Below are 13,201 nucleotides of genomic sequence, written 5' to 3' on the forward strand. Positions count from 1 at the left end.
TTCAGGATGTTAGAGGACCTTCTCGTCAACTGCAGCCCGGTGAGTCCTTCTGAAAACACTAGATTTGTCCAAAAGTTACACCCTATTCCAGTACAGGCCCCACAACCTCTGGTCAAAAGGAGTGCACTCTGCAGGGGATAGGCTGCCATATGGGAGGCGTAGAGGGAGTGGAGTGTCCACAGCCCTGACCCTACCAAAGGCCTGCTATAGCCCTTCCAGTGGCCATGTTGGTTCATGGGTTGACCTGAGCCCCCACTAGCCCCCGCAACACACACACACACACACACACATACACACATACATACACACACATAGATGTCATAATCTGACTAAAGACTGGAAGGCGTGGGTCACAGTGAGGTACAGATACGCTCTCTGGTGCCCTGGTTTGCTTCCCAAATGTCACTCAAATTAGGTGCACTTTTCTACCAGGGCCCATAGGGTTGCTTGAAATGTAGGGTGCTTCTTAATACAGCGCCATTTGCAATAATTGGGTGCACTTTCTTATGCGGAATAGTTGTGACTAGTAGCTGTAGGCTATGTCACGTCTCTCGGACTATGTCACGTCTCTTGGGCTATGACACATCTCTTGGGCTATGTCACATCTCTCGGACTATGTCACGTCTCTTGGGCTATGACACATCTCTTGGGCTATGTCACGTCTCTCGGACTATGTCACGTCTCTTTGGCTATGACACAGCTCTTGGGCTATGTCACGTCTCTCGGACTATGTCACGTCTCTTGGGCTATGACACATCTCTTGGGCTATGTCACTTCTCTCAGGCAATGACGCGTCTCTCGTTGTAGGTGGGAAGTGTAGAGTGAACCATCATAAGCAATGGACCCATTAGTTCGTTTCAGAAATCACTTTGGGTGCTGCTGTATGGTGGTGAGATCAATAAACTTTGTAGAAATAGAAAAATCCAACCAAGTCATCATGTTTTGTGTCTCCAAAGTATTTGAACATTGTTGCTCTCTAAATATCTTGAAGATGCTTTTAAATAGAAGATTTCTATAAATATGTATCTGGGGTGTTATGCCCCGTCCGGGATCCTCCAGCCATGACCCAGGTGCTATTCCTGGACATGTCCTTTTATTTATTTATAGACTCTGTTCACGATGTCATTTAAAGGACGATTCCACTCTTTTTTTAAATTGATTATAACATGGTTTGTCACCCTAAATAGAATTTCGATGGGTCAAACAGACCTAACAAGCTTACTTATGCTGCCATTAACAAAAGCTCTGTGGAAGCGATCAGGACATGGGAGCATGCTAATGTAAACTGTTTGATGTTACTAAAATGTGATTTCGCCACTGAAAAACAAACAAGCTCACACATCATCATTACTTTCATGGATTATTTGGCTAGCAGTGACTAAAATTAGCAAAATAAATAATTTAATGGTTGTTTAAACAAAACAGAGCCAAGTTTTGTTTTTGGCTGATGCACTTCTTTTTCAGGGAGAGAAAGGATCTATGTTCAGTTTGAAAAAATGTGAAATTCTCCTTTAACTTTCCATCAGCTCAAACAGCTGGAGTCTTTCTAAAGTGTTACAGATTGCCCAATCAGAATGTTAAAGCAATTTCCTATTGAGCTGACATGCATTGTTTGTCATCAGTGCAGCCTCTGCTCACATTTGCTTTAAATGTTGGTCATGTTGTATCACAACTTCAGTGCTGCATGTATCATATAATCTAGGGCTGTAAATCACTGTGACAGATAAATGCAATCCATGTATTTTCTATCCAAGGAAGGCCTGGCAGCAGGCAAAAATAAACATTGTAGAATGGGGGAAGGATCTCTGCCTTTTCCTTTTTTCACTTGGAAAACAGAGACAGTTTTACAGAAATCCTCGTCTCGGACTTATCATCATTACCCACTGGCCCACATGATCACACTTGTATATACATTGCAACACACAAACATCAGCACGCACATATATATTATATACACACACATATTAACACATCCTGCACAAAAACATGTTGACACCATCATTTTGTGATCCAAATGACACGCCTGATCTTTCTTCACTGCTAACTTTCGTCTGGAGCTCCAAGCTTGTAAATGTGGACCGTGTGAAGGGAAAAGGGTTGACTGGGATGATTCGATTGACCTTGGACTAAACATAGCTTCATGGTTAATTAATAATTAAGAACTATTTAGCTACAAATGTCTAACAGAGATTGATCTATTCAAGATAAAGTAGCAGTCAAGTCCTATGTAAACTGAGGTCATTTGAACAGTGAGAGTATTATTTGTTTTGTAGAGCTGTCAAAACAAGTTCAAGAAAACCTGTAGTCAGAAAGGTCAGATCTACCTGGATTTTGAATTGTGAAGGAAAGAATAAAGATGGCCTATCACCCTCTGTAACTTCCTCCAGATAGAAGACTAGTGGCCAGGATTACATCCGCACACACACACACACACATATCACACACACACATACACACACACACATACACACAGACGCATACACACAGACGCACACACACCACACACACACTTGCACAGACGCACACACACACCACACACACACATACACACAGACGCACACACGCACGCATGCACATGCACGCACCACACACACATGCACACACATACATGCACACACACCACACACACAATTGATAAAGATCTTTGAGGCCTCTTGCATAACCCCTGTCTTGTTCTATTCCAGGGTCAGGGAACAAAGTGTCACTTCCTTAAGTAATATTCAATCCACACTCTACTTGCCACCTAATTGAAATGTTGAAACATTCATTGCTGTCGCATTGCTGACTACCAGCTCGTCCAATGGCTAGCTGACATGTCTGGTTGCTATGCCGGTACAAAGTTCTTCATCCAATCATTGATAAGATCAGTTAATGTTTGAATGTAAAGGCCAACAGCTGAAGGGTTAAGCTTCACAGGTAATTATTCTGCACATTATGGTTTACTCCCCCATTAATACAGAACATACTAATCCTTCTGACCAATCCCCACACTGCCTGCAGGGAAGTATAATGGTATGACACCTAGTTCCCTGTGTAGTGCACTAGAATGACACCCTATTCCAGATTTAGGCCACTACTAACGTCAGAACATTGTCACCTCTGGTCTGTCTGACACCTGCATGTTCCTCTGTCTCTCGCTCTTTCTTTCTCTCTCATCCCATCTCCCTCCCTCTCACTCTCCCTCTCTCTCACTCCCTGGCCCTCTCTCTCTCTCTCCCACCCCACACTCATTCTCTCTCATGCTCTCAACTCAAGACAAGACAGCTGTGGAAATTCAAACGCTGTTTTTGCGGTCATCCTTCATTGCTCTCCAATCCAGATTCTGTTTACTACATTAAGCCAGAGAAAACGTTTTAACAAACCCTTAAGTAAGGCCTCCAGCGAGTGCAATGACCAAAACATTTGGAACTGACCCCGGTCCTGTCAAACCATCTGTGCTCATAAATTAGCCTTCTCCAGATGCGGTTAAGTCAAAACATTAATATTTGGATTGCGTACAGAATGATGCATTACTTTACATTGTGATCTGGAATCATTTCCAAACAGCTGCCTGTTTCTTAAGGTGCACCACTTATCCGCACTGGGGAAGCAGCAGAGTCTTTCTAAAAGCCGACCTTAACATATCCCAGTGCGACCAAACTCCTCAGACCTGCAAATTACACATCAGTTCTGGATGTGGATTTGAAACATATGGTTAGTCAACGATCTGAAAGCCAGACATCTGTGTTGGAGTAACGAGGAGCAGAGCTGCTCTCTCCCCCTCTCTCGCTCCGGGTTTGTTGAGCTCGGAGACTTTGACCCTGTAGTACCGGGATAGGGTTGGTTCAGAGTCGGACTCTCCAGCTTCTCTCCCAGGCATGATGACTCCGGGACCAGTTCTCTTGTTGCTGGCTCTGGCCCTCGTGGCCACTGTGGCCGGACAGGACTATGACAACCGCATGGAGAGCCACATCGACCGCTCGATACCCTGGATCCACACCTTCCGCCAGGGGTTCAACTTCCAGTGCCCCCAGGGAGAGGTGCTGGTGGCCCTCCAGAGTGTCTTCAGCGAGAAGGAGGGGTCGGATCGCCTCTGGGCCTTCGAGTGCCAGCCAACCCCTACCACACTGGGGCATCCGTCGGAGTGCTGGTGGGATGACACTAACCGTGCAGGCATGGAATGGTAGGTCCGTGGGTCCTTTGTCTCTCTGACTCTGTCCTGTCTCCGTGTGCGACCCTGCCATGTTTCTCTCACTGACTCTGTCCTGTCTCTCTTTCTGACTCTGTCCTGTCTCTCTTTCTGACTCTGTCCTGTCTCTCTGTAACCCTGCCATGTTTCTTTCTCTGACCCTGTCCTGTCTATCTCACTGACTCTGTCCTGTCTCTCTTTCTGACTCTGTCCTGTCTCTCTGTAACCCTGCCATGTTTCTTTCTCTGACCCTGTCCTGTCTCTCTCTTTGATTCTGTCCTGTCTCTCTCTTTGACTCTGTCCTCTCTCTCTTTGACCCAGCCATGTCTCTCTCTGGTCCTGCCATGTCTGTCTCTGACCCTGCCATGTCTCTCTCTGACCCTGCCATGTCTCTCTCTGGTCCTGCCTGTCTCTCTCTGGTCCTGCCATGTCTCTCTCTGGTCCTGCCGTGTCTTTCTCTGGTCCTGGGATACGTAGCTGTTTATAACACTGTGGCTGTCTGCATCCTATTTTCCTTCCTTCACATTCTGATGTCCTGATGTCCGATGTGCTGAAAACAAGGCGTGGCAGCACCTCTAACCAGGCTGGAACCAGTTAACCAAGTGTGTGAGGAGGGTCAGACCAGGACGCATTATAATTAGTATGTGTTTCCACTCTTTGTTTCACTCTGAGCTGAGGTACAAAACTTCACAACCTCAGATACAGGAGCAGGATGACAAAATGTTCTCACCAATTGGTGTCCATGGGAGATCTTTAGTTTATCGGGCTTTAGGGTCTCCATTGTTCTGATCCATGCCCTCTGAAGGGCCCCAATAGAAGGAATCAGCCTGGTAAGGTATAATTCATTGGAACCTGTTTGTGCATATGCAGATAGGGTAAAGTGGTACATTCAATTTGAACGTTGTGGCAAATATGCAGTACGATGTCATGCGTGACGATGACTCAGAAATGATGGAAGTGTTTAAACACTTATACTAAGTAGAGCAATGGGATATGGAGACAGATGTGGCCTAAGGGGAGGCAGACCACACAAACACAAATGCAAACACACACATACACACACACACACTTAACCCTAAACCTAACCCTCACACCTAACCATAAACCTAAACGGTAATGCCTAAAACTAGAATTAAATTCTTAAACTGTGCAAAAAAACCAAAAGAAAATCCTAAAAATTCTGGAAATCACATTTTCCCCCAGTGTGGACTGGCCTAAAAGCTATGTAGGGACCACTACCTCAGGTTTTACTATCTGTGTGGGGACAGCCCACCTCTACACGTGTACACATTGACGTGTACACGCTCCAGCCTGGGGACGAGGTCATGTCATCCGCTCGCTCAGTGCCAAACACGCCCTCTCACAGGGACATTCAATTAAACTCAACATGATTTACTGCTTTGTTTATGGCTAAAATGTTGAATCCGCCCAGAACTCACTTGGAGTAATGAAAAATGCATCCTAAGAAATGGTTTGTGCCTCTAGTCCTCAAAGGACGAGGAACCATTACGGCCCCCTCTTCTCTACCGGCAAGGGGAACATCTTAGAAACATGACTGCATGACACATCACACATTAATCTGTCTGTCCCTGTAAACACAAGCATATTGTGCTAAGCTAGCTGGCGGTTTACACTTCCTTCGTACTGCACAGAGAGACATACGATTTGTCCACAAATTAAGCTGATCCTGGGAAATTAGACAAATGGCTTCATTTTCCAAAATCCCAAACTATCCCTTTTTGGATGTTACGGAGGAGCAGCGCTCAGACGCTGAAGCCCTGAATCTGAAGGACATTGAGCTGTGCGCTTGGAGGTCGCTGGTCCTGCACACCTCGATTCTGACCTCTACAAACCTTCAGTTCCAGGCGGCCGTCGCGACGGAGCGGCTCCCTGCAAGCGGCCGGTGAAACACTCCGCTGTGTTATCACACAACACAGGCCCTCACTGGTACTGGTAGGAGTGGGTCATCACTGCTGTTGCCTTAACAACCAAATCACTGGCGCTGCGGTGCTGGTTGCGCTGTGTGCCACACAACTGCCACTTGCTTTGTGTGTGTTTGTGTGTGTGTGTGTGTATGAGTGCGTGTTGCTTCCTCACAGCTCATTTGATATACAAAGCTGGAGGCGGAACTACAAACGGACAGAAGAACACGGTGGTGTCTTAAAGTGGGTGTGGATGTGCAGTGAGGCACCTGAATGCTAAAGTTCCCCCAAAGCACTTTGTCTGTTCATGCAAATTTCTCTGGGAGAAAATCTGCAGATATCATGCTCTGGTACCAGGCAAAAAGCAGCCGAAGGCTGATATTATTTAAAGAGAACACGGAGTGGAGGCGGCTTAGCGGTGAGACGTCAGTCTGGTACAGACAGACGGAGCGGTGCATTTACATACGTCCCCGTTTGCATCTGCTCTCCTGGCCTCACCGGCCATTGGCTGTGGCGGGCCGTCTCTCAACCGGGCCCAAAGCCTATCCGCTTCTCAAAATGTCAACTTTTCAAACCCAAGTACTAGAGTACCTTCTCCCAAAACACCTGTTCTGATTATTCTGCCGTTGTTGTCTCAGCCCCTCAGAAAGTCTTTGCTGTCGGCCCGAGCACCCCCGCTCGGCGCAACGCTGGTGAAGCGGTCATAACGCCGAATTAGCTCATGCAGCGGATGTGTACAATCATTCTGAGGGGGAGTGGAGCGCAAACACAATTATTGGTTCCCAGCGGGCGGAGCCTGCATGGAACACTGTGTATTCTGTGGTATTATTCCACACAGTAAACCTGTGGCAATTATTGCCACGCCACTCTTATTTCCCCAGACAATGGGCTGAGAGTGCAGTCATAAACACAGGGATGTCAGAAGCCATTTCCCACATCTAAACAGGGTCTGTGTTCCGAATCTTGTCTTGTTCTCAATTCAGTAAAAAATGTTTCTCATTGCTGAGAAAGAACAGTTCAGCCACACTTGCTGAGCATTAAGTTGACATTACCACCTTTTTTTTTCTATAAAAGACCCATTTGAGGTTATCTGACAAAACTTGCTCCAATCTGGAATGTTTTTATTTTCTGTTGGACATTTTCAAGAGACTTGAACTTGACTGGTTACTAGGTATTTTTTCTCAGTCTGGGATTTCTAACGGTCTTTACTCTTCTGGCAGTCTCCGGTCCATCGTCTTCCATTTCCTTTGCTTATTTTATGATCCCAGTGCTGGACCTATTTCCTGTGACTTCAGAACTATTTTGATGTTTGGCACAGCTTTCTGACACCATAGCCAACTTAGTCCTCTTGTTAAAAAACCACAGAATCTAATAAACTGTACCACTCTGAAATGATGTCAGTGTGTCACATAAACTGTTATTCATACTTAGACCGAAAAGAAACAACGACAAATGACGTGTCAAAAGATGTCAGTTACAAGTGAAATGACTTAAAGACACGATCAGCATGCAACTGCAGTTTTAGGACATATATTTATGCAGGCACTGGCTGCAGACCAGATTTTTTCAGAGTTTCTGGAAGCTTCTGAGCATGTATTTATCATGTTCTTGAACAGTCTCTGGTATACTTGTAACAAAATCTGCTAATCGCATAATACTCTATTAGTATTTTTACTGTAAGACAAACACACCACAGCATGCAATCATTACATATTTGATAATTATTCAAATGAATAATAATTAATTATAATAATTAAATATTAAATAATGAAAGCTTCCCAGGTGAAATCCATGCAACATTATTATGACCAATCGGAAGACTTGCAATGTCATTTGATTTGATTTTGAATTCAACTTTTGAGTGATCTTGGTATTGTCAACTGTGATTGTTTTTCTTAGTGTGTATGTTTCCATTTTTTGTGTGTTTTAATTGTTGTAATACAGGGCTCAGCTATAAAAGAGACCTTGTATGAATAGATGTAAAATAAAGTAGCAAAAAAATTCTGAAAGAGACAGTGCATGCGCTGAACCTTCACGAAAAGAGTGGGCTCCTCTAAGAAGAAGTGGGATCCTCAGCCACTTACATTTGATCAATCTGTTCTGGTCAGTGGGTCTCAGCTGCCCCTGCCGGCCATTCAGATGACGTTACAGTCGGGTCCAGAAAGCAAGGCTTCTTATCAGAACCCAGGCATATGTGTACTCTCACCCCCTGGGACTAGAACGTGCATCGAGGCACCTGGCAGAGACGTGCACAGTCCCATGGGCCCCCAAAGATGTACCTCAGCAGCTAGCACTGAGCTTTCCCTCAGGTTAATTGGGCTCAGCGTGGATCCCTCTGATCCGCTATGAAATCCTTCTGTAATAGCAGCAGAGTTCTTTGTGCCCCTGCCAGTCCCTCCCAGTCCGTCTCACACGCTGAGGAGTTCAGACCTCGACTGGCCTTGACTGGTCGCCAAAATATTCCCTGTCTAGTGAGAAGGCTGCTTTCAGTTTATTTTTTGTTCTTTTAGCTGGTTGAATCTGGTTTCATTGAAACTCTTGGGCTGAGGGAGAAATGTGTTGTTACGGACTTGTGAGTAGCCTAAACATCTTTTCCAGTTTAAATCCCTCAGCTCATAGTGGAGTTCATTTTTATTCAAGGTCAAGACAGCCCAAAGACGATGTTTTTGCATGCTAAGCTCAGGCAAGAAATTGCCTCAGAGGAGATTGTTGTAGCGTGTTAGGTCTGGTCAATGCCAGACTGAGAGATGTTCTGGTGTAGCTTGTTTGTTTGAGCATGATGCTGGCAACACAATGGTTGTGAGATTTAGTTTTTACCTCCTGATTCCAGGAATTTCATAATAGGTTTTTAGAAAACCTTCCGCCAGACTTCAGAAAAACTAATTTTGCAATCCTAACCCCACTTCTTATGAGGGGTTTACTCAGTGAAAGAAAGCTATACACACTTTGTTTTGTAGTTAACCTTTCTGCATTTTCTTTGTGGTAGGGGAATGGGATTATTCCATTACTGATAGGGATTCAAGGCTCAGTGTTTCATAGTAAACATTCCTTGGAACTTTGGATCCACTGAACACCATTTGCATACTAATACTTCCTCTTTTGTTTCACTTAGGTTTGTCTGTTACCATGGAAACATACATGTCAACCCCCATAAGCCCCATAGTGGCAAAACTTTTCACTTCTAACGTCTAGTCTATACAACAACATTTGTAGAATCAGCATTTACTTGTAAAAATATTCAAAAAAATCTGTTGTTGGGAAAACATATCAGTGATTAGTAACAAAGGAATGAAATAGTTGGCTTGATTAGCTCACAGTGTAACAAAATAAGTAGACGCAATACAACCTGTCTACTAAACAGTCAAAAACACTGAAGAAACCATATTACGACAAAATAAGACAGTTGACATAATGACTACTCTACTTCATGTATTATACATTGGAGCATGTCTGTCTGGGGAGTTGAGGAGAGTATAGCTTCAGCCACCTGTTTGCGGGTAAGAGAATAATTGGTAGCCCATCGCAAGAATGTCTATTATTTACTGCTAATACTGTAAACGTGTAATTTCCCTTTGAAAACACTGACAGCTAACTATGTTCTAAAATGTATAAACAATGCTATACTAAAACACAATATCCTCGGTGAATTCGATGGAAAATATAACTAGCTTCATGGCTAGCTACCTAATGATTCCAATGAACACAAAATGTATTTGGAGAAAGAAACGGAGAAAGCTTAGTAGCGAATTGCTGTACGTGATTGCGGGTGAGGTTCTTGAGAATCATCCAAATCAGTCGGTGGACGCTCAGCAACCCCACCCGTGTATTTACAGACATTCCACGCCATGTGAGTAACATGACAAAAAAAATAGTTTTTTCAGTAACTTTATCAGATCACGAATGATTACATTAAGTCACCGTAACACATTCCCATCCGGACAATTTCTCATATCCGTAATGAAACTCGTTCAGTCCGAGTACTCGGCACACACCTGCTCCTTGTTAGTTAATGACAGTGCCACCGTTGTCGTGACAAAAGGTCGACAGATCAGTGTGTTCTGGGTTGATGTTGGTGGAACTGTTCAGTCGTGATGACCCCGCCAATACTGCTGTTTCCATCAAATCACACAAGAGGAATGGTGGAAAAGGAGAGAATGGGAGGATGGGGAAGCAGACGGGGAGGAGAGAATGGGAGGATGGGGAAGCAGACCGGGAGGAGAGAATGGGAGGATGGGGAAGCAGACCGGGAGGAGAGAATGGGAGGATGGGGAAGCAGACGGGAGGAGAGAATGGGAGGATGGGGAAGCAGACGGGGAGGAGAGAATGGGAGAATGGGGAAGCGGACCGGGAGGAGAGAATGGGAGGATGGGGAAGCAGACCGGGAGGAGAGAAGAGGGGGAAGGTAAGGAAAAGAGAAGTGAGGAGAGAAGGAGGGTGGAGAGAGGAGAGAGGACCAGGGTGATGAGAGTACTTTTTAATGAAGCTTTCCTCAGTGTCGATAATTGCAAGTATAAATTAACATTTGTTTTAATGATCCGTATTCAACTGTGGCAAAGAGACCAAAATCCTATTAGACTATTTGCCAGACTGTATTACTGCTCATCGGTTCATGCATTTGATTTAATTCTGATGTCATTTCTGTCTAGGTCTTCAACGTGCGGTAATAACGGTCTGGTGGCGGGTGTCATGAGCAAATACTTTGAGTCTGTTCTCGACCGTGAGTGGTCATTCTACTGCTGCCGCTACAGCCGCCGATGCCCATACTCCTGTTGGTAGGTCCACTTCCCTTGACCCTAACCCGACCCTGACCTTAACCCTGACTAAACCCTAACCCTGACTAAACAACTTTTTTTTATAAATGGTTTCCTGGTAAATTTTGTTTTCCTTTTTGTTTATACTCCTCTACCTAAAATGTCCTCTTTTATTTTTTTTAGTCTTACCATTTATTCTTTAATGTTTTTGCCTGTGCCAGTGCACATCAGATTAACCTACCCTGACCCTGACCCCAACCCTAACTAAACTCTAACCTGACCCTAACCCGACCCTGACCCTAACCTTGACTAAACCCTAACCTGACCCCAACCTTGACTAAACCCTTACCTGACCCCAACCTGACCCTAATCTTGACTAAACCCTAACCTGACCCCAACCTGACCCTAACCTTGACTAAACCCTAACCTGACCCTAACCCTGACTAAACCCTAACCTGACCCTAACCCTGACCCCAACCTGACCCTAACCTTGACTAAACCCTAACTTGACCCCAACCTGACACTAACCTTGACTAAACCCTAACCTGACCCTAACCCTGACTAAACTCTAACCTGACCCTAACCCTGACCCCAACCTGACCCTAACCTTGACTAAACCCTAACTTGACCCCAACCTGACCCTAACCCTGACTAAACCCTAACCTGACCCCAACCTGACCCTAACCTTGACTAAACCCTAACCTGACCCTAACCCGACCGTGACAGAGAGCATTATTTACAGTTTATTTCCAGTGTGACATATCATATATCCAGTTCCCCAGAATTAAGAATGTTACATCCTCCCTTCCTAGGAAATCCCTGGAGGTTCCTGAGCAGTACCGGGAGGAGGGAGAGTTTGTCATCCCCAGCTATGGATACTTCATAAGAGGAGCCCAGACCACCTTTGACGGAGTGCTCAGGTTAGTACACTGTAGCTGCAGGTAGTTAGTTAATCAGTTAGTTTAGTTAGTTAGGTGTAAGTTAGTTATTTAATCTGTTAGTTTTCTTTGTTTGTTAGAGCCCCCGACCACATTTAACAGAGTACTCAGTTCTGAAGTAACTCCTTCTAACAACTCTGGTCATGAAGAGTAGAAGTGTTGTGGATGTCATATACTTTTTCCACCCATCCTGTATGTCTGACTTGTATCTTTCCTTTCTGTCTGCCTGCCTGCCTGTCTGTCTGTCCATCTTTCTGTCTCTCTGAGTGTCTGTCTGTCTGCCTGTCTGTCTGAGTGTCTGTCTGTCTGCCTGTCTGTCTGAGTATCTGTCTGTCTGCCTGTCTGTCTGAGTGTCTGTCTGGCTGTCTGCCTGTCTTTCTGTCTGAGTGTCTGTCTGCCTGTGTCTGTCTGTCTGCATGTCTGTGTCTGCCTGTCTGTCTGAGTGTCTGTCTGTCTGCCTGTCTGTCTGTCTGTCTGCCTGTGTCTGTCTGCCTGTCTGTCTGCTTGCATGTCTGTCTGTCTGCCTGTCTGTCTGTATGCCTGTCTGTCTGTCTAACCTTTTTTTTCTCTTCTCATTGTTTGCAGAGATCGGCAGTGGAAGTACATTGTGTGTAGGATGACTGATTTTGACTGTGAATTTGAGAATTTATAAATGTTTCTGAAGCCCAGCGGCGTCTCTCAGTTCAACAAGTACAACACAATCCCACCCTCACCACACCACACAGCACATTCCTGTTAATGTCGGGGTCTGTCATACTTTGCATTCATTGTGAAAATGTAACTATGCATAAATCTTCATTCTAACTAGCTGATATTTGTTTTTGATAAGTTACATGTTTGAGATGAAAAGACGTTTCAAGAAAGTCCTGTATCATGATATCTCATTATATAGCACAACATATAATTAGACTACATGTCATAATATCTCAATGTATAGCACTTACCTTTAAACATGTAAGATCATGTTAATCAGTGTATAAAGTGACTGGCGTGACTGGTGGTCTTGGTCGTCATGCCTCTTCTTTATTTCATGTTGTGAAAAATAAATTCCATTGGTTGAATGAATGTGACTTAATAACAGCCTGCCGAGGCTTTTTACATAGGTGTCTGACAACATAGTTAATCGCTCAGTAGAGAGGGGAGGGGAAGAGGTGAGGAGAGAGGAAAAGGGGGAGAGAGGAGAAACTGTCTGGTCCAGCCCATGGGATAACCAGCCTGACGAGCCATGGTCCAAAACCTTCATTTACCGGTCCAAGTCTGGCGTAGTCAGCGGCTGCTTGAACAGGGTCAAATGCGTATCTCCTAAACCTGATAGATGAAGCATGGCCAACATGGGCAGGAGGATCCCTCCTCTCCACACAGAACCAGACAGACCTGGGCCGAGCTGGGTCCGGGCCAGTGGCTTTCAGCACTATTTTCCAC

General features: G+C 44.8%; 1 protein-coding gene across 1 annotated transcript; it reads left to right on the forward strand.

The window, feature by feature from the left end:
- Window positions 1-3,370: 3,370 nt before the first annotated feature.
- dpt (dermatopontin) lies at window positions 3,371-12,779 on the forward strand. The gene is made up of 4 exons (XM_010871273.4): window positions 3,371-4,162; window positions 10,737-10,862; window positions 11,654-11,761; window positions 12,365-12,779. The coding sequence occupies exons 1-4, from the start codon at window positions 3,858-3,860 to the stop codon at window positions 12,429-12,431; spliced, it is 606 nt and encodes a 201-aa protein (XP_010869575.1). The 5' UTR covers window positions 3,371-3,857; the 3' UTR covers window positions 12,432-12,779.
- The last annotated feature ends 422 nt before the right edge of the window (window positions 12,780-13,201 follow it).

The sequence above is a fragment of the Esox lucius genome, chromosome 8, assembly GCF_011004845.1.
Source record: "Esox lucius isolate fEsoLuc1 chromosome 8, fEsoLuc1.pri, whole genome shotgun sequence".
Taxonomy (NCBI): domain Eukaryota; kingdom Metazoa; phylum Chordata; class Actinopteri; order Esociformes; family Esocidae; genus Esox; species Esox lucius.